The 22,213-nt window shown below is 36.4% G+C and overlaps 1 protein-coding gene across 1 annotated transcript in view; it reads left to right on the top strand.

Moving 5' to 3' along the window:
* The window catches only part of LOC113226433 (protein pellino), a 132,964-nt gene that overhangs the window by 10,957 nt on the left and 99,794 nt on the right, over nt 1-22,213 (top strand). The window contains exon 2 of the mRNA XM_026459049.1: nt 8,007-8,111. Within this exon, the coding sequence (XP_026314834.1) occupies nt 8,007-8,111 (105 nt within the window). The remainder of the gene's footprint in view (nt 1-8,006; nt 8,112-22,213) is intronic.

The raw sequence follows: 22,213 nt of genomic DNA, 5'->3' as shown, positions 1-22,213 counted from the left end.
ACCGTTTCCAACGTTTATAGAGTATTCCGATGAATGAGACACTGTTCCATTAGAATTTTTTATCTTGTGAAATGTTATGATTACGTCATTCTCATTGCCTTCTTTGTACACCGTAAGGAGCGTCGCCTTTATCACCATGGGATTCGAACACGAATTGAATCAAGTGTGAGCTCTGAAACAAACCCGATACTCAATCATTTCCTAGCGATTCTTCGAAAGTAGCTACATTTTCCTTAACTTTTAAATTATTGTAATAGTAATTTTTTGTGAAATGACTCCATCAGTTTGTTGTAATTATTAATACAAAGATCAAACACATAAGAAAAAGTCATTCGATGCGGCTGGAGTCGAACCAGCGCCTTCACCATACCCGACTGAGCTATAGAATGAACCAGCAAACCTTACGAATTTCTCTGTGCGCTTGTTGTAGGTCTTTGTTTTTTTATTTTTAAAGAATTACTTGCCGTAGCGCCATCTGTGAGAAATCTATGAAAGTTTTTAAATTATTCTTTTTCATTTACATGAATTTAATAAATTAATTATTGTCTCACACTATTTTATTAATCAGATTATCGGTATTAGAATGCCGTACTATAAGGGTGATTAAACCTTTGGAACTAAAATATTATGTCTTTATTAAGTCGAGTAATTATGCTATAGTATGATGGTACGATACAATAGTACCATGATTAATTGTAATTTCGTTTAATTTCATAAATCGAATTCCGAGATTGGATCCTGTCCAAATTTGAATTGGACAATGACGAGACTACTTTTTGAAAAAAAAACCGATCAATTCAATACTTTGAAGCTTAAGGAAGAGTCATGCCCCAAAATACAAAAAATACCAGACTGATTTAGTAAACATCTGTTCCTTTTTTGGAGTAGTCGGGAATAAAAGTTTCGACGAGAACAATCTAATAGATCTTCTTTGTGAATACGACGAAAGAAGTCGAAGAGCGAAGTAATAAGCCGTTGGCAATAATTCTTTACTATCTGGAGCATATAGATTACACGTTGGGCAGTGTTCGGGCGAGAGTTATTATTTCAATAATTGATGACCGGCGAAGGGCCTATCCATGGCAGATGAGGGGAGGGCGGGGAAAGGTTTTTGACCTCTCCGTAATCTGAAGAGCGGGATCTTATGTATATCTAATAGACTATGAGAAAAAAGTCAATGTCTATGTAGAAGATTTCAATCGTATTCAACATGTCATGTAGCTTGCTTTGTTCTTTAATGTCTGAAATATAATCCATACGTCTTCTATACAGAGTAGGTAATATCGATGCCTTACTTTCTCAAATTCGTATCTTATAAAGAGTGATTATTCAGGATGGTAATGGTAAAACTTTCTATTTATTTTAAATTTCTTATCAAACGTGTTAATTTGGATGCATTACTTTAAGAAAAGGAAGAATAAAAGCTAGTGTGTAAATATGAAGGAAATGTAAAATCAGTCTGCAACATTTGTACACAATAAATTTTTTGCATTTCAGTAAGTTTGTAACTGAAAGTAAGGCGACGATATTATATTTATATTGTTGGTTGTATCTTGTACTTCAGGAATTTTCTTCTTCTTCGGCCTTTGGTTACTCACTGCAGATCGTAGGCCTCTTTATTTGAACGCCATTATCTTCGGGGTTGGGCCATTTCATCCAGCTGGCTTAGCATGAACCCGAAGACAAAAGTTATCTCTTCTTCGAACTGTCAATTTTCTCTCGACAATCTCGAGTAAGTTGACAGTTCGAAGAAGAGATAACTTTTGCCTTCGGACTCATGCTAAGCCTGCTGGTCTTTTTGGTTACCTTGACTATATCGTCCGTCCATCAGGAATATTATATCACCTACATTCTAATTTTTATGTCAAGTAAATGAGACTGCGCAATATGCGAGAAATATTCTACACGTAACCATTTTTAATTGCAATTGAATGTATTGATATTTATCGCCGTTAACTCATTTATACGCCCGACTGCTGGGCACGGGACTCCTCTCAGGCGAAGGTTTATGCTATAGTCTACCTACGCTGGTCCAATGCGGGTTGGGGACTTCATACGTTTTTCGAGGAATGTGAACCTTTTCGAGGTGCAGGGTTCATCACGATGTTTTCCTTCATCGAAAAGCTCGTGGTAAAATAAATTCCGAGAAACTCAAAGGTGCGAGTCTGGATTCGAACCCACGAGAGGAGGTAGGTCAAACCATGAGGCTACCACGATATTGATATTGCCTTGGAATTATAAACAATTATTAAATAACTTTTTAATGTGACATTGGGAGGCGTGGCAAATTGATGGCAGCCTGAGTAGAGTGTGTTTGTCCTGTATGCGTTTCATTATTAATCATCCGATTGCGTTAAAACTTTCGTGAGTTGTGCCCACGCCACGCACGCAAAAATTACTGAAGTGTTAATACCATTTCAAAATACCAGTTGTTTCAACAAATGTGTCTACAACCGAAAAGGCAGTTCTCTTACAGATGCACTTTCGCCACTACGTGACCTTCTTTTGTTACAACAAATGTAAAACTGGCGAAAAGGCGGCGGCGGCTGAAAGAAGATGACTTTGCAGATGATTTCAGGCATTAGAACGTGACGATGCACCTAGTGTCGTGCAAAATCAACAATTATAATAATTTTTTTATTTAAAAAACCGGCTTCAAAAGTTTGTGGAATTATATATATAGTTTTATTGAAACCGGTTAATGGAATGTGGGTGAAATCCAATAAACCAAGTTCATCCCCTAATTTGAATAAAAACACTCGTGAGGTATCCGCCACCCGACAAAAAGGATCATTGCAATAGTTTCTCAAATCTCGGAGTAAATTTTATGCACTTGTTGTACAATCTACTATTTATTGTCATAGAATATTATAGTAATATTAAACTTAACAAAAATTATATTGTTTTATTATTATTTTATTCTTGACCAAGAATCTAAAAAATGTAATAACTCGTACTCTACATGTCAGTACAAATGTAGTTTTATAATTTGAAGTAATGCCTCGTAAACCACATTTTTATTAAAACTAAATCAAATGTTAATTAGTTTAAGATGTTGAAATAATGTAAATTGTTAATAAAATAAGACTAAGTTTTTACCAAAAGTTAAAATTAGACTTAAAAAAAATTAACATTATTTTATCGTTTATTGTGAAGTTCAATCAATGTGGCATACGAGATATTGCCTGTTAACCTTCGACATGGTACCTAGTGTTGAACGCCAGTGTGAACACGTCTCCCTTTAAGAAAAAGATTCAGCTCTGTCACTTAGAATTAGACAGTCTAAAGCCCATTGTGCTGTTGAATTTGAAGTGAAATTAATTTCACTCCTATAAGAATGTCCATACTATTTCTGCACAGGTAGATGTAATACAATAGATTGTATGGTATCTTATCTGGAATCAATAGCACTTAACATATTAGATACTTACATGTGTTTTATTAATGGAAAACTGTTACCAGATAGCTGTTATTAATACCACCCCTAATGTACTTTTTTCAATTAAACTTATCGAGGAGCTTAGTGGTCTTCAAAATACCTTTAATACCAAAATAATTGTCCACATTTTCTTTAATTCATTGTATTCATCATTGTAATCATCGTAAATAATAATGAAAATAATGTACCAGACAACCACACCAATTCCCTGATCTGAAACTGGTTAATTCCCTGTACTATGAATACCAGTGCAACGGAATTTATTCTAAGGCACTGTGCAGTATTTTCGTGGTAATAGAGCTCCCTGTGAAAGATTTCGTCCAGGGAAGTACTGCCACCTTACCTATTTCTGCCGCCTAGCAATAATGTGTGCATTATTGCGGTTCGGTTTTGAAGGGTAAGGGTGCTAGTGAAATTGCAGGCACATGGGACTTTTCAATATTTCAGGGTGGCTGGCGCAGTGGCAGTGCCCATCAGATCTTTGCGATTTAAGGTTCTGAGTGGCACTGCAACTGCTATGGACTGGCATGTCGCTTACCACCAGGCGCAGTACCATAAAAAAAAAGTTCAAAACTAGAACTTATAAAAGTTCATCTCCCAAATTGGATATACCGGGAATCGAAAATGGGACTTCCTTATCCAGTGCCCACAGTGCAAACGTAACCAAGACGTAAATTAATGGGATTTGTTTACAAGAAAGTTAACATCAAATTCATTTATTTTTTGATGAAAGTGTTACATACAACACATTCTCTTACATTATAGACGTGTAACGAAATAAGCAACCCCCCGAGCTATAGCTTTGTGCGGTACTGTATACAAATCGCGCATAAATGCTCAATGAAGCTATTTACTACCATTTAGACATATTTTACAGAACGTAAATATTTTTAAACACTCTAGAAAAACTAAAATATTGTCCCTTGAAAAAAATTTCGAAATAGTGCTTTCACCCTGTCTACAAAACACCGGCGACGTAAAGATAACACTATGAATTCAACATTAATAAGTATATTTACAGTCTACAAACAAGATAGTAAAATGGAGTCAATAAACGATGCACTATAAAGGACAGTATTACGATACGACTCCGTCTGCGACAAAGAAACAAGTGCATTTTATGCTTTAATAACTAAATATATTACTTAGTTTACGACGCTTGCGTAAGCCGCTATTTAACCAATTCACCTTTGACCCATCTCTCCCATATTCTACAAGATAATGTATAGTATAAATTGAAAACGCGTAGAAGTCAGAGGTCGCAAGAAACTGGATAGTATAGTGCATTGGCCGCAACCGGTTCTAGCACGCTCATAATTTGAGTCACTAATCTTGACCCACAGTGTTGGACCAGTTCTCTCGTATCATAAAGGTTTGGAGGGCTTGAGAAAGGATTTTACGGAAGTCGTTGATGAACTGCGGGAGGAATTTTGAAAAGAATTTCTAATGACTAGAGTTTACAAACTTACTTACTTATAAGTAGGTCACGGAAAAAAGTATCGATACTTTTCGGTATCGAATATTTTCTTTTCGATATCGACGTTTTTAACTAGGTACATTTTATTCGCCACCAGTCTGGTAGTAGGTAGTACTTTCTGAGAAGGATCGTATCTTTTTGAATATACCTTCTTAATGAAAGTGAAAAGTGTAGTAATTTATTGCTCAATAATAAATGACAATTGAGAGACATATCTCATGTCATGCTAGCGCAATTTGCGCAACATTATATTAGAAATTGTAATAGAAACAAGTAATTTAACCCTTTCATGGACAGTCACGGCGTTTACCGTAAAATGAAAAATTCGAATGTGGACAGTACGGGCTAACCCGTTTCGATATATGGATCTTGTAAAAACTACTACGGGCTTTACCGTGCGTATTCCAAGTGCTTTCTTTGAAGTTGCCGCCTACTGCTTCTCCATAGAAAAGTATCAACAATGTACTGACAAAATTGAATGATTTATTTGAAATACATTTGTGGACGTTACACACATATATTTAGTATGTGCATACCAAGACAGGACGGTAAATACCGACGTGTTTGTATATGGTGATATAAGACCATTGTAAGACAGTACATGTCAGTGCGTCGCCAGCGACTGCCTCTTGTGGTTATGTAATTTGTTTTCGCGCTGGAACTCTCTGACAGTAAAAAATCCCTCAATTTTTTTTTTCTCTAAATGCATACTTTTTTAGTAATTTAATAGACCAACAATGTGTACTGCAGAAACCCTATTCTATAACAAATAATAATGAAACGTATTTTCACACTTAAAATTACGTTAGTTAGGTAGATATTTTCTGCCATCTAGGTGAAATAAATTACTTAATTTTCATATCAATTTGATGAATAACTAAACGACACATACAGTGTACTATTGCTAAACAAAATCACCTCTCTTACTACTTTCCAAACTGCTTACACTATTTTACGGTGTACGCTATTTTAATTTAATAATTAGACTTTTTTTACTGAAATAATTTAAATAAAATTACTGTACTACTATCATAGCCGTACTTACTTATGCACAAGAAACATTTGCAAGAACAGTTTACAGTGCTGCTATGAAAGTGACGGGATCAACCGTCAGTGATTAAGCGTAATAATTATGTTGAATCAATATGGTCACTACGACATAAAGAAAAGTAGTGACTTTTGGTGTGCGGTATTATTTCAGTACTGTCCATGAAGGGGTTAATAAAAAGCGTTGATTATTATGTAGGTGTTTTGATATTTTTAGATTACGTAACTACATACGTTTTATCCGATATTAATCACGTGTACAGTATGGACACTTTTGATACAATACCATGTCCTAGGTATTGTAGCATGCTGCCTTAGCCTCCGTCTCTCTTCATCTGTTGGTACTAATTACGCTTTTAACGCGTAGTTTTTATAAGCTGCACCGGTTGCATTGTATCCTATCTCAAATGTTGTATGCAAATAATTTTAAGCACATAAAATAAGAGAGATGAATAAAAAAGAGAAAGAATGACACTTTAATAAAATTTAAAAACTCCCGATACAAATCAGTAGGGCTAGCAAGACAGAGCGCAATTTGCGCGAGAGCGACATAAAGCGCGCAATCTCTATTTTTTTTATAACAGTGACGCGACGAACAAGTCGTGCGCCTGATGGTAAGTACACGCCTGTCCATAACAGTTACAGTGCCACTCAGAGCTTTAAATTGCAAAGATCTGAGGGGCACAACCACTGCGCCCGTCACCCCGAGACATAACTCGACAAGTCATATGTGCCTGTAATTTCACCAGCACTCTTACGCTTCAAAACCGGAACATAATGCTGACATTAACGCTTAACGGCAGAAATAGGTAAGGTGGCAGTACTACCCTGGATGAACTCTTTCACAAGGAGCTCTACTGCTATTAAAAACTTCTGCTACTATGCAAGTATAGCAGTATGTTGCGCTTTATAATAATAATAATAATAATAATAATAACGCACACACTCAACATAGCCCCGCACTAGGGAAACACTGTGTCGCGGGTGCCATGGACACACACATAGACAACCACAAATTACACCCAAACTCACGAGAGAAATAAATGTAGGTCATACAAATATTTCGCCCGGCCCGGGAATCGAACCTGGGACCTCTGCGTGGCAGTACGGCATGGTAACCGTTCGGCCACGGAGGCAGTTAATCTTTGTCGTTCTCGCGCAAGTCGCGCTCTGTCGTGTTAGCCAGTTAGGAATACAATTTTGTCAAAATTATGCGGAGAAAATTATAAAGAGCAACGTAGGTATAATAAATAATCTACGAAGTTCGCGAAAGAATTTTATCTCCATAACTTAAGAGAGCATTTTACATAATAACAGATTTGAAGTCCACGGCCCTTGGAACGTAATTAATGAGCGAGTCACTCGGTGGGGAATTTATTGCCTTTTCATTTCGTCTGGCTTAGGTTCAGCGGTGTTATATAAAACTGCAAAGTTCATCGTTTTATAGCTGTAAAGCAGGCTTGAAGGGTCTTTATATACATTTTTTATAGTTTGATGTCTAAACTAGAGCAGTTGTGTACAAATTTACTTTAATTTTCTTTCTACATGAATTTGGTGTATTGATTTTTGAAAATTATGTACAACAGCATATCAAGATGTGTATCTTGACATGTCTTGTTCCGTTGCACTGGAGGCGATTTTCGAACAAAAATGTGTAGTCTGATGTGCTGTTGTCCGTACATCGGTACTTTAGGAATGTTAAATATTGTGTACGCACATTAAGGGGCGATATTGAAGGTGTTAGGAACAAAAACAAGCTCAAGAAGTACACAAGAAGCACTCAACTTCATTGTTAAATGAAAAAAATATATACGCAACTATACAAAATATATATTTAACCAAAACCAAAATAAATTAGTTTAGGTAGTTTTTTTTTTTTTGTGTTTAGATTGTACATACAAATTGGGTAGTTAACTAACAACTTTTTGTTAATATACCTATATTGCTACACGTAATTTCTATTATACTAAAGGCAATGCAATTATGTATTCTAATAACAATCTTTTTTCTTAAGTTTTAAAAGTCATATTTGTATTGTTATAGTGCTGCGGACAGTGCGGACTCACCAATTCTCGAGGAAGCCGGAGAAAGTGGCTCCGAGCAGAAACCCAAACCCCTCGTCAAATATGGAGAACTCGTTATACTCGGGTAAGTTAATAGTATACTAAACACAGAACAATAAATACAGTAAAATGAAGTAAGTGCATGGTTTGCGTGTCACGTGTACCAACAGTTCGCGGAGTTACGCAAACTTAAGCCGAGTCCGCCATTTTCGGTTGTACGTTATGGTCGTCTCAATTATCTGGCATAAAACCGCGAAATTCATACAAAAATATATAATGATAGTCACACTTGTAATATTATCTATGGCGATGTTTAGTATCATCATTAAGTCTTATTTTATTGAATTTTAATCAATTTTCTGTTTATCGTTATCATTTTCTTGTTACAAAAAACTTAAGTAAACCTTATACCGCAGCAATATGGTCGTTTCTTTTTTACAGAAATAAGTAAACATCTCGAGTTCGTCCTCGTTCACGCATTAACTGCTAGATGGCATCATATTAATTGAAATTTCAATAGAAAGTAGAAACTTGCAATAATAGGTATTGAACTTTCAACAATATCCTAACAGGGTAAAGTTTAAATTATATTAACAGTCCACAATTAGTTATTTCTTTTTCAATTTGAAACTACGACCAATAATTGTCAACATTTCATAGTGTATCAAATTATGAAAGTGATTTTTGGCGACAGCGGTTCTCATAGTAATCGAGGCTTAAGTCAATTCCATTGTTTTTATCTTTCGTGATACTGAACGATTTGATATTATAGATGTATTTGTCACAAGTACACTACTTAACGAATTCAAATACTTTTCTCCAATACAACATAGTATATTGCCTGTAGATAAGTTAATACAAGATATCAAGTTCTTAGGTTTTCGCGATTGTTACACATATGAAATGAAACTATTTTTCCGGATTTAAATTTTACTTTACTGGTCCCATGGTTGACTGAACTGTGTCAACCGTGACCATGGGACCTGTAAAGGGCCCGAAACGTCGGTTTGTTTGAAAAAACAAATATACGCGATTTAAATCCGGAAAAATAGTTTCATTTCCTATCAATACAAGATGTTCAAACTATATACATATACATATATATACATATACATAATATTAACTACTTACCCTCATTCAACACATAAATCCCAAATTAAATTAACGTACATTCCGGGACTGGTTATAATAATTCCCTTCGATATAATGATGTAATGAATACATGGTATATTAGATAAATGATCGCTCCAAACGGCAGCGACTTTACCAATATCGGACCGGAAGGTCACGTAAACCTCGTTTCCTGCTTTATTTCCTTCGCCGAATTGCTCGCTGTTTTCGTTTTCGTTAAATGTTCTTGCTATGAAACGCCACTTGCCTTAAATATTTCTATTAATAATACTCTCTATTAAGTGGAGGATCCATAAATTTATGACTGTTTAGTAGCAATACCTCTTGCCAAGGCTGCCAGGAAATGGATTGCACGTCTGCAGTTAATGCGTGCAGTCATGATCAATAGTGTTCAGTCGAGATTTTAATTGCAAGCGCGCCTCGTCTGTTGTCGGTGTGAACAAGAATGGCAGTGCATTGGGACGTATAAGAGGTACATTATGATGATGGAAAAGAACCTTATGAACCAGCGCAAGCATTGACGACTTATTTCATTGACGGTGGTCAGTTCGTAACTACTGCCTTAAGTATTTGTCCAGTAACAAATGGCTGAATATACTCGTCAGTCGTCTAAAAAAGCTCCAAAGCGATCCATCTATAATATTTTTTCCCGGATATTAAGGCACTTAAAATGATTATGTAAGTGGTAGTAATGGCGCCAGTGACGGAAAAGTTGCGAAGTAATTTTTTATCACTTATGGATATGTACGTCCAGTAGCAGGCGTCTTTTATCTGAAACGGCGGTAGCGGCGGGTTGTGAAGGAATGAGAGTCATATTACTCGGAAGTTAAATATAAACGTGGATGGCTTTAAGGGCAAAGGAAAACCAAAGACAAGATGGATGAATCGTATGAAAGTTGATACCAGACTATTGAAAGGTGTTAAGCGAACCTTAGGTGGAAAATGAGTTCTACCAAGGTGATAAAATATATGGATAACATTCGAACTAATGTAGAAAAATTAATTTCCTAAATTGGTTCTACTTCACCCGCGCCCATATTGTAAACCATTGGGCCACCGAAGTCGTCATAAAATAAGAGGCACCCTTGACACTTGTCAGTGCCACGTAAATAGGGATGTGAACTAAACATTTTCAATGACTCTCACGAGAAATCAATTCGAAATTCTGTGATCATTTATGTTATTTTTCTAGTTATTGGTTTTCAGTTAGACGAATTTATATTTATTTAAGCAATATAATGTTGAATATAAAGTAAATAATGTAAAGTTTAAGTATTTTAAATGATACTCAATACTCAAGTCAGGATTTGAGCAGACTTGCGTATTATTTCAAGCACTGGAAATACGACCCTAATGACAAGGACTTGAGTATGATTTTCAGTGCTCACTGCAATACTCAAGTCCTGACTTGAGTATTGAGTAGAGTCCTGGAATACGACTCCCAGGGTCGGTCAAGCACTAGAAATACGACCCTAATGGCAGGGACTTGAGTATGATTTCGAGTGCTTTAAACCATACTCAAATCCTGACTTGAAAATTGAGTAGAGTTCTAGAATACGACCCTAAGTATAATTATCTAATTTTTCAATCATATTACCAATGTCAACTCTTTTTTAAAATCAAAATCAAAAAGTCATTATTTTTTTAAATGAAATTGAATTGACACGGTGAAATTCGGCGATTAATTGGTTACAACACTATTATTTGAGAAAAAATAGGTTGAGGACGTAACTGTTTGTAAGACGTCTCGGACTAACTCAAAACGGATTTTATTTTTGGAATATCTTCTATCATCATCATATTATATAATGCTTCACTAAAATTAATGTATTTTTTAAAACTCAATAAGTTAATAATTGTTTGTTTACTGTTTCGTTAATTACATTCAGAGTTACGTACTAAGGTACTAAACTTAGGTACTAAGGTCTTCCTTAGCTGTCAAATTGGGCCTCTTACATAGTATACTGTAGTAAGCATTGTATAGTGTATTTATTTAAATGGAGTGATTTTTTGGTTGCACACCTATCTGTAAATTTTCTGGAATAAATTGTTATAAGACAAAAAGGCTTATTTATAGGGCAAAACTAGCACGGACTTCTGGGTCAACCCAATACATTACTTCATTACTATATAATTGTTATTGTAATTCTATGTGCAATGAATATTTCATTGCAGAATTTTTGCAGGAACGTATGGCTAAACATCTGTAATGAAACGTTTTTTATTATTACAACACTACATTAAAATTTAAAATGCGGTTAATGGAGTGTTACATGATTTTCTAAATAGTCTCTCATGCATCTCAAGATCTCAAGGGAACGTTAAAATCGAACATCGTTTAAACATCCGTCGTTCACGCATGTGAACCCATCTCCGGGCGTCCGTGATAGATCTCAATTTAATGAGGTTATCATATACACTACGTGAGCCGATAACTAAACCACATACACTCCAAGATTCTATTCAATCAATGCTGTTTTTAGTTTAAGAACGTGTTTTATAAGGCATCATTGGGAATCAATTTAAATTCTATTTGCGCTTACGATTTACAAGATAGAACTTCAGCTACTTGCTACGATCGTGACTATGTTCGCGATGGGAATTCTTTTAAACCGCTGACGCAAAAAGAGGGAGCTATAACTTTATAGCCTTTGTTTGTGTATCTCTACCTGTATATATTTCATTTTTATTATATGCAGTTTTTATTGCATTTGAAGGCTTATTTGTTTATTTTTTTGTATTTATTTATAAAACAATATAAGCTTACAGTAACAACCAAAACGCTTACTTAGTATTTCTTATACTAAATCCATATTTGATACGTTACAAATTCAAATTAAAAATATTTATTTTCAGATTACAGGATCCACTGGTGTTAGTAAAACAGACGAAAAAATACTTATAAGCTACTGTTAGTAGGAATGTACCATATTGTTTAAAATCTAAAATGTTATGTACTTACGAGGCATCTCGTGCGGAATTATTATCCGTACGAGATGCCTCAGTACAGGCAGGGTGGTCCTCCCTCGAAGTCTTCTGACCAACGATGCTACTTTCAAAGTCAAAGCTTCTAAGAAAAATAGCGTTTTTTTTATAGGCGGTTAAAGTTATAATATCAAGTGACGGGACGGACAAGTCAAGCGCCTGATGGTAAGCTACAGCCTGTGCATAACAGTTGCAGTGCCACTCAGCTCTTTAAATCGTAAAGATCTGCTACCTACCACTACTACCACTGCGCCCATCACCCTGAGACATAAATTGACAAGTCTCATGTGCTTGTAATTTCACCAGCACCCTTACCCCTCAAAACCGGAACACTAATGCTAACATTACTCCTTGGCGGCAGTAATATATAAGGTGGCAGTAGTAAGGAGCTCTACTGCTACTAAAAAGAAAAAAGTCTGGTGAATAATAACAGATAGTTTCGATATTTTCTCAAACAAATTGATTCTAAAGCTAATTTCTACGTAAAGTATGCCACAAAACACGAGTTTTCTCTTTAATTAAGTATTTTCATCCGAGGTCGCAGTTCAAATTTTATGCAATTACTGTTAGTACTGTAAGAAAAAAAATTTACGCTCGTTGATCACTCGTTAATCGCTTGCAAACCCTTTTTACAGCCTTAATCGATTATTTTACCTACTTTCGTGCAATTGCTTAACAGACACAAATAAAGCTTAACTACAAATAAATTTAAATAAATGACTATTAACTTTTGTAATCGTGTATCCATTGATTGGAATCTAAGGCTGTAGACAAGCTATTGCTTGTACCTCATAAAAACGTGATAAGTTAGCTATCTAGCGCATTTTTTAACGTCGCACCACTGCAATTATACTTTGATATCTAACTTCAGCTTCCTTACTTTTGCTCTACTATGCAGTAAAATTATTTCCGAAAATTCGACAAAAGTAACTAATTAATATTTGTTAGTTTTGACCTCTTTGTTTACCAAAGTTGTTTTCTACTCCGAGATGGCGGAAGGTAAACGGAAGCATGGTCAACATCTTCGCTATAAGGATGTGCTCAAGAGGTATCTTCACGCTTGCGCTATTGATCCATCTGGTTGAGAGAGGCTCGCTTCACATAGGTCGTCGTGGCGATCTACTATCTATAGATATGTAAAAACATTCGAACCAAAGCGACTCGATACATTGAACGACATTAAACTCTGCAGGTAAATTTTATTGTTCTGTTTGTGATCGGGCATTTAAAACAAAGTTCGGTATGGCGAATCATATTATAACACACGCTAGGAATTAATTTCAAAGGGTAGCTGTTATCGAAATTTATAAGGAGGACTATATAATATGGAAGCCGTGATAGCCTAATGGTTTGACCTACCGCCTCTCAAGCATAGGCCGTGGGTTCGAATCCAGAGTCGCACCTCTGAGTTTCTCAGAATTATATGCGAAATTTAATTTGAAATTTACCACGAACTTTTCGGTAAAGGAAAACATCGTGATGAAACCTGCACGTCAAAGGAGGTTCACAACCCGCATTGGGCCAGAGTGGCGGACTACGGCCTAAAATCTCGCCTGAAAGGAGACCCGTGCCCAGCGGTGGGACCCCTTGTATTTATACTTATGTAGACATTTATCTACTCATTTAGAACAACCTATTCCGACCACTGTAGGGCTAGCACGACAGGTGCGACTTGCGCGAAAGGAACATGAAGCACAAGGTACTGCTATTCTCGCAGAGATCTCGCGCTTTATGTCGCTCTCGCGCAAGTCGTGCCCTGCCGTGCCAGCCCCTCCGGTTAAGACCAGATGGTGACTACTAACAAACTATTTAACTTACTTCTTTTCTTACATGGTCTAAAGATGAAGTTCGGCATTTCTAAAGGGGATAAGCGGACATTATTATTATTTATACATCCATATACCTTATACATAGTAAGTAAAGTAAGTAAATTCATTATACATATACTTAACTCACTTTTCCTATCGGAGTTGACAGATGTCACAGACTTCCACTTGCTACGATCCTGACACACATCTTTCGCTCATCAATGCCGTTGTATCACCTAGTTGGTTAAGGCCTTTCTTTAGGATGTTCTCAATTTGGTCGTGGTAAATTCATCTTGGTCGACCCTTACAATATAAATCTTTTTCGTTTTCGTTTCGTCGATCTTGTTCCCGTCATTCTCTCTACATATTCGAACCTCGTAAACAGCCCTTTCCTTGTCTTTGTCACTACATCTTCTTCATATCACATTCTATCTATCACATTATTTTATTTTTATTGTTGTTGGTATCTATTTTTAAAGTATGTTACGATTCAAAAGCTTTTGCAGCAAATGTCATCCCTTAAGGGAATAAGCGAGTTACCACACTTATTAACGTGAAATCGGCTTAAGCCGGTAAGAAAAAGCCGATGGGAAACGCATAACGTCTTTTCGTTCATATTGCATTGACATAAAGTTTTTTCAGACCGGCTCAAGCCCATAAACCGATGAGTCCCATAAAACACTATAGGACCTATTGTTGAAACGTTGTGTTTTACAGCTAAAATATCAACGTTGTTACAGCTATCATGCAGTTTTTTATTTGCTTTAACGTAAAATATGTATATGCATATATGTATCTTATGTAATTTTGTTTAAAATAACTAACCAACCAACGTTATAATTATAACTATAGTTCAAATTAATTTTAGATTATTATGGCATCATACTTATTATATTAGTTTCCCCAAGTAGTTAGCTTCCCTGTTGAAGTTCGCACATAAGATAGTTTGTACATAGATCACAATATTTTAACGAATATTAGTATTATTTTGGTTTAAAAGAAAATCGACTTTAAAAATCTTCGATTTTTTTATTGACTTTTTTGTGTTATCGTCATCATCAACCTATTGTACGTCACAGAGACGGCACGTGTCTCTTAAGGAGAGGAATTAAGTTATATCCGTCACGCTACTCAATGCGGGTTTTGAACCTTCGTAGGCGTCCAGGTTTCATTACGTTGTTATCCTTGACCATTAACGAGAGGTTTGTTTTTTTTGCGACGGAGTAAAATGACATTTGCTTGTTTTCATATAATTTTAAATAGCCATGTAGCAGTTATCTACAGTTTTATCGATAGACTGTGAAAGACGGTAAAATTTTGCCAAAAATGTCTGAATTGTGAATGTTACATCATTCTAATGATTACTAATTGCGTTATTGCCTTCATTATTCTTATTTTGACAGTTGGCTTATTATGTGTCGACAAGTCTTGAATAAGCTATCACATTAATAACATCGGTTTGTCTGAATTTGAACTTTATTATTTAAGATCGTAACACACACATTACACATTACAAACGAACACTTTTAATTCATCTTAAAGTAGTTACGTCTTACGAAGAATACAAAGAACTATAGTAACGATGGGGACGCTGTAAATACAAGTACGATAAACTTTAAATTGTATAAAGATCTCAAGTAGTAGCACAAAGAAAGCCCGTTGATAGCTACCGGGAAATGGCGGCCGTCATGTGACCAAGAGCCTTGTGTTTTATCTTTATGGACTTCGCTTATCTACACACATAACTTTCAAGAAACCTCCATGTATATTTGTGTGTATTATCGCTATGAGAAATAAACATTTGGAGCTGGTCAACCACTGTCCAATTCAGGTTGATCTTTCGCTACTACAAATTTGACCTATTATTATCCAGGATGCGTCCAAATTCCAATCTGATTTCCGTCTGCACATATTAAACTGCTATCTATAAATTAGCCATGTCCTTTGATTTCAATGAAGTAAGTTTCTCTATTCGCCCGAGCCTCAGTGGACCTATACTTATGGCAGTGTAAGAAGCACAAACAGTACGGCCATTTTCTGCAGATCTGGAATTAATAGTCCTTCCAAAGCACCGTTCTTGAAGTTTTGAATTTACCTTTGCAGTTAATCTTTCGCGTATTGTTAGTACTTCCTATGTCTCGAATACAAAGAAGAATATTAGCAATAAAGCAGCCTATTGCAGTATGCATTTGTTCTGTTTGTTCGTCACCATGTTTGAGGATTGGGGCCAGATTCGTGTTTACTCTTGGATGATCTATCTCCATCGATTTTTGTCGAGCGCGTCCATTACGACCTTGTAAAATTTGGAGGAGGATGAGTCTTTTACTTGATTGGTCCATCTTGTTGGTGCACGACCTCGAAGTGGTTTTTCTTCTGTGTTCCTAACATCAATCAGTCGGTCCAGACTTTTGTTGCCGCTGCACATTATGTAGTTGAAATATGAGAGAACGCTTAGGTGACATGTGGTGGACAATTGGGTTTTAACTTGGAGTTGAGGTAAGATCGATACATTGTTACGTTTAGCTGGTTCAGATATTTGATTATACGGTTGCGAAAATCGTAACGCAGGACCTCTTCTAGCGCGGACGTGCTAACCGCTATGCTGATCTTCAAAGGCTTAATTATGAATCGAATACCCTACACGGACTGATAGTACAAAGTTTTAACGTCTCTGGACTTGATAAACGCATAGTATATTACTGGACTTTGCCTTGAATACCAAGTTCGCCTAGTCGGAACTTGTCGGAGGCTTACTCAGTTCGACGTTAGTGCAGCTAGATAAGTACACAGTTTCCCATTTCCTATTGGGAATAAACCTGAACTAGTGGAAGTTATTTCCACTATTTTACTGCTTCAATATACAGCTCTATTTGGATACATTACCTAATTTTAATACTAAATTACATACATACCATCACGCTCGTCTCCCATTATGGTAGGCAGATATTATGGACCTTGCATCTGCTACGTGCCTAACACTTCTTTCGCATCCGTCAGTACATTCAGTTTTTCATTTACGACCGTTTATTCTGGTCACTTTTGATCGGACTTTTTTAAACCTGAAGGCCATTGCTAAAGGCTGACTAACTAATTAAGGCTTAATGCTAAATTTTATGGATGATTTTAGGTCCAGTGGTATGAATTAAAATGTTGATAGTCGCCTCCATTGCTTTTATTGGAAAATGAAAGACTATACATCAACAAACTTCTAGCTAGCATGTTGTGTTTGTTTTTGCGTTTTGATGTTTAGCAAACTTGATAATAATTACTAAGGAATCTTTAGGTGCGATTTTAGTCTTTGTTAACGGTAAATAATTATTTCTATCGAAAGAAATGGATGAAACCAGCTATATCAGATAACATAACTTTGTATAAAGAAATCATCTTGCTGAATTCAAAATGTAGTCTGTAATTTAAAATGTCTATTCCAATATTTTATTTTAATTGAATATTTTTTCTTTTTTTATAATAGGACCATTCCAAAGTGACACAAAAATTATAAAACATTTGTTTACTAACGATGGATCTCAAATTAAACAGTGTAATTTTATGAATTCTGTGTACTCAATTGTAACTCGTCCCACACGTCACAAAATCATGTCCCACCCGTCACAACTTAACATATTAATTTTGTTAAAATTTATCAAAGTTTAAATTAAGTGTATATATAATATAGAAGTAATTTAGAAAGGCCCTTTTACAAAAGCAAATGCCAATAGATTGCATATTTATTAGTTAAAATAAAAATGTATATGTTTCATTGTGACGGGTGGGACTTGAAATTAGTACTTATTGAAACTTTACCTTAACTCTTCACCACAAACATGTACTTCCATGAAATCACTTATCACTGTTTTAAAATTCGTAAATTGTATTTTCTTCGACAGTAATAAGTTTTTAGAAAGACGCACAAATAACCGCGAAAATTGTTACTAACATTATAAGAAAAAATGCTTCACTATAGACGACAGCACTATGGCTGCGTTAACGAAGACAAAAAATACAATAATTGTACAATATCCGAAAAATCTCATTTATTTTTAATGATTTGATTTATTGGGTGCATTCTAGTCACACAATTGAAACCAAATTGTGTTATTAATTTTTTTGAAACACGGTGTCATTTTTGCTGGAATGGCCCAATATCAAGTGATGGGACGAACAAGTCGTGTATCTGATGGTAAACTACACGCTTGTCTATACAAGACCTGAGGCGCACTGCCACTGCACCCGTGGCCCTGAGTCATAAGTGAACAAGTCCCATGTGCCTGTAATTTCACCAAATCATGATGTTGTTTTTACTACCATGTTATTTATCAATTTTGTGAAAATACTCCACTAGTATGTTATTATTATGGATACAAAGGTCTGCTGCTTGTATCGTTGTTCTGTTGGGATCGCGGTAGCCACGTTGAGGCAACAGTCGCTGGTTCGAGTCGGATCTAAAGAATTTTTCTTTATATTTGTTCGATCTTTGAATTTACTATCATTTACATAATAATGTGTAAAATGTACCGTTGCAGTTTATTAATATATGTGCACACGCGAGCACATCAAGCTACACATTGACATATTTTGTTCCGTTGCAATCAAGGCGATTTTCGAACAAAACTGTTAGTCTGACGTGCCGTTGTCCGTACTTTGCTTCAACAGACGAGCTTTGTAAATGGATAATTCTTAATAGATCATAGATTCTATCTTGCATAGTAAACGCATGTATTCGTCAATGTTTACATTGATTTACATACAAAGCCCGCTTTTAAATAAAACCGTTTATTCTGTATTAAAGCATTGATTGTTAACCTACCATTAAGGCATAATGACTCTGATTCATATCCTTGTTTTCTTTGATTGAGGTCAGTTATTTTGTTTTCTTGTTGATTCTTCACATGATCTCAACTAATATAATAATTGCTAAGCATAATTGTATAAAAACCTTTATCGAGTGCAATAAAGTGCGTTCGAGGTCGAGTGAATCCTGTACCTTTAAAATTTATTAAAATAAATAAATAAATAATGTGCTAGACAACAGAACCGGACGCGACTTGCACGAGGCTTGGTGAGAATAGCCGTGTCTCGCGCATTATGTCGCTCTCGCGTCAGTGGCGCCCTGTCTCAAACTAGGGAATCCTCTTTACTATGAGTACCAGAGGCCTGAGTGTACATTTGTAATCATTCAAACGTAACTACCGCGTTTGCGTTAAGGTTTTTATTTAGATCTTAATTATATAAGGTTTAAAAAGGTGTTAGTTAAGTTTACATATTTGAAAACTTACACTAAGGCCTCAGAGCAACGGAATTCAGCAGAGCACTATCCGAAAACCAAGACCAATTTAGAATAGTTTCTTTCCCATATCGGTCCTACCGAGAATCAAACACTTATATGTTATACACACATCAAAAAAAGTTTGCGATCACTTCGAAAAACTGAAATCTTTTTTGTTACTGTAGATTATATTATGATTTTTTCTTCTTTTTAGATTCTTTATTTAAAAATAAATTAGAACATAAAACAATGACCCCGTTCAATTGTTTTTTCATATAAAAAGGCTTTCAGTCCTAGCTTACGCTCATTCAGAAATCTGATTTAGTCAATTATAAGCGATTCAAGATATTTTTCGCGGAAAGTTGTGATTGAAAAAATGCCAAGAGGATTATCAGAGGTTTTACGAGCTAGAATAGTAACTTTGAGGGACGAAGGATACACCACGAGAGTAATAGCACGCAGACTTGCTATATCCCAATCCTGTGTCGTGGCTACGTTGCAGAGGTATCACGGAATGGGGAATTTAGCTGACCGACCCCGCAGCGGTCGCACAACTGTTTTGACAGCTGCCCAAAAGCGCTATATTAGATTGCTGGCAGCCCGTGATCCAACAATCAACGCCACTAAAATAAAAGCAGAAGTCAGGGCCGCCTCTGGGCTTGAAGTTAGCACGCAGACCGTTCGCAATTGCTTGCACCAGGCTGGATTACGAGCACGGAGGTCTTGGCGAGCTCCGCTCAATTCCCGGCAACGTCAACAACGAAGATTGCAGTGGGCTAGACTTCGGCAAAATGAAGAAGGTGAGGACGAAAACATTTGGCAAAACTGTCTCTTCGTTGACGAATCCCGAATCAGCACTCATCCAGATAACCGACGTGACCGTGTCTGGAGAAGACCAGGCGACCGTGAAAGACAAAGAACTGCCACTGGAACAGTTCAGCAAGGCGGAAAATCGGTGTCCTTTTGGGGTGGCATTATGATTGGAGCTAGAACGCCTTTGATCCCGTATCGGGGCTTCATGACAGCAGACATGTACAAAGCAGTTGCTATTGATGATATCGTCAGACCATTCCGAGTAAACCATGGGCACCAATTTGTACTGGTCGATGATAATGCGCCCGCACATCGAGCTCAACGAGTCAATGCTGCTCTTCAAGAATACGATATCACACGATTAGACTGGCCTGCCGGCTCGCCCGACTTAAACCCAATAGAGCACGCGTGGGATGCTCTTAAACGAGCAGTATGGAACCGTGAGCCACGTCCCCAGACAGTTCCAGAGCTCAGGGAAGCCGCTATTGAAGAATGGGATAGGTTACCCCAGGAAATGCTGGATAACTTGATCCTCAGCATGCCCAGGAGGATCTTCGCATGTATTCGAGCCAGGGGAGGAGTTATTTTATATTGAATTCACACCTTTTAATAATAAATTGTTATTTAAGTTTAATTAAACAGTCTTTTTCTTTCTATGAAATTTCTATCACTATTACATTATGATTAATGGCTCAATTTTTTAAAATAAAGAATAAAAAATAGTTTTATATTTTAATTTCAAACAGGGTATTCCTATTTAAAGAAAGCATACAACATAGATTTTTTCTTGATAAAGTTAAATTTAAAGAATTATAGGAGCTTATACTATTGATCGCAAACTTTTTTTGATGTGTGTATGTATTATAACACAGTACCACCGATGTTGTAAAAAAAGTTTTTATTAGTTGTATTGGCTTTGCCTTGCGTTTGATTTTACAGTCTGGTAATCTATTTTGTTACAAAATTCATTTATCATCATCAACATATTATAGGCCGTGGTAGCCTAATGGTTTGACTTACCGCCTCTCAAGCAGAAGCCGTGGGTTCGAATTCGAACCTTGAGTTATTCGGAATTCATATGCGGAAATTTAGTTTTAAATTTGCCGTGAACTTGTCGGTAAAGGAAAACATCGTGATGAAATCTGCACTCTCGGAAAACGTATGAAGTCCCCAACCCGCATTGAGCCAGTGGTATAAATGGGTTGACCATGATTGATCATATTATACGTAACCAGTGTTAGGTCATATTTCGCCATGCCCAATGCTGTTTGGGAATCGTACTTGTAATCGTTCATAGGAACTTTGAAATTTAAATCTGAATATAACCTTTAGAGCGGTTACACGCGGCTAGTTTTATTAGCGATGCAGTCGCTAAACACACACGATTTTAAGCAGCGATGCAAACGCGATGCAGGCGCGACCGCATCGGTACAAAACGCGCGATTGCATAGCTACACTTGGGATTTAATTTAATCGCAAGTGCATCTCTGCAATCAGTTATGAAATCATCTCTTTGAAATAGACATGCGTACGCAATTTATCGCTGAAAAAGTTATCAGAATAGAGGCTCGTCCGGACTATTTATTAGCAATGTAGAAAACTTTTTGAATAGATATATTCATTCTCCATTATAGAAAGTAAGGTTACGTCCCATCACGCTATCAATTATTTTTATTTACCTACTTATAACAGCTGACCGCAATAATACCGCTGTCAGGTCACGACTGGTGTCAGCCACCGCCTCTTGGCACCAGTCACGTTTTGACGATTTACTTCTGGCAACGCGACTAAATGTCGGCGAAGTTAGCTATAGACCTACTTAGAAGAGACAATGTGCTCCTTTTTGCGCAAAATTAAATTTACTTTTAAATGATAATAAATAAATACATTAGACAAGTAAGCTGCCAAAGCACTTGTGTTATGGAAATCGGAAACAACGACGGTACCACAAACACCCAGACCCGAGACAATATAGAAAAGTTAGCTTTCCACATTGACTCGACCGGGGATCGGACCCGGGACCTCGAGATGGCGACGCCACTAAAACCGGCGCGCAAGCGCGTTCAATCGCGCACGATTGAAATTGTAAATTGTATCACGCGTGGTTCGAGTGTCTGTGAAAAACCCGCTGCTCACAATCGTGGTATTTGAGCTCTTAGGTTTTCGCCATTACTACCCCCTGGA

Source organism: Hyposmocoma kahamanoa, unplaced genomic scaffold, assembly GCF_003589595.1.
Source record: "Hyposmocoma kahamanoa isolate Upper Pololo Valley unplaced genomic scaffold, ASM358959v1 192, whole genome shotgun sequence".
Classification (NCBI taxonomy): Eukaryota; Metazoa; Arthropoda; class Insecta; order Lepidoptera; family Cosmopterigidae; genus Hyposmocoma; species Hyposmocoma kahamanoa.
This window is presented reverse-complemented; position numbering and strand designations above follow the sequence as displayed.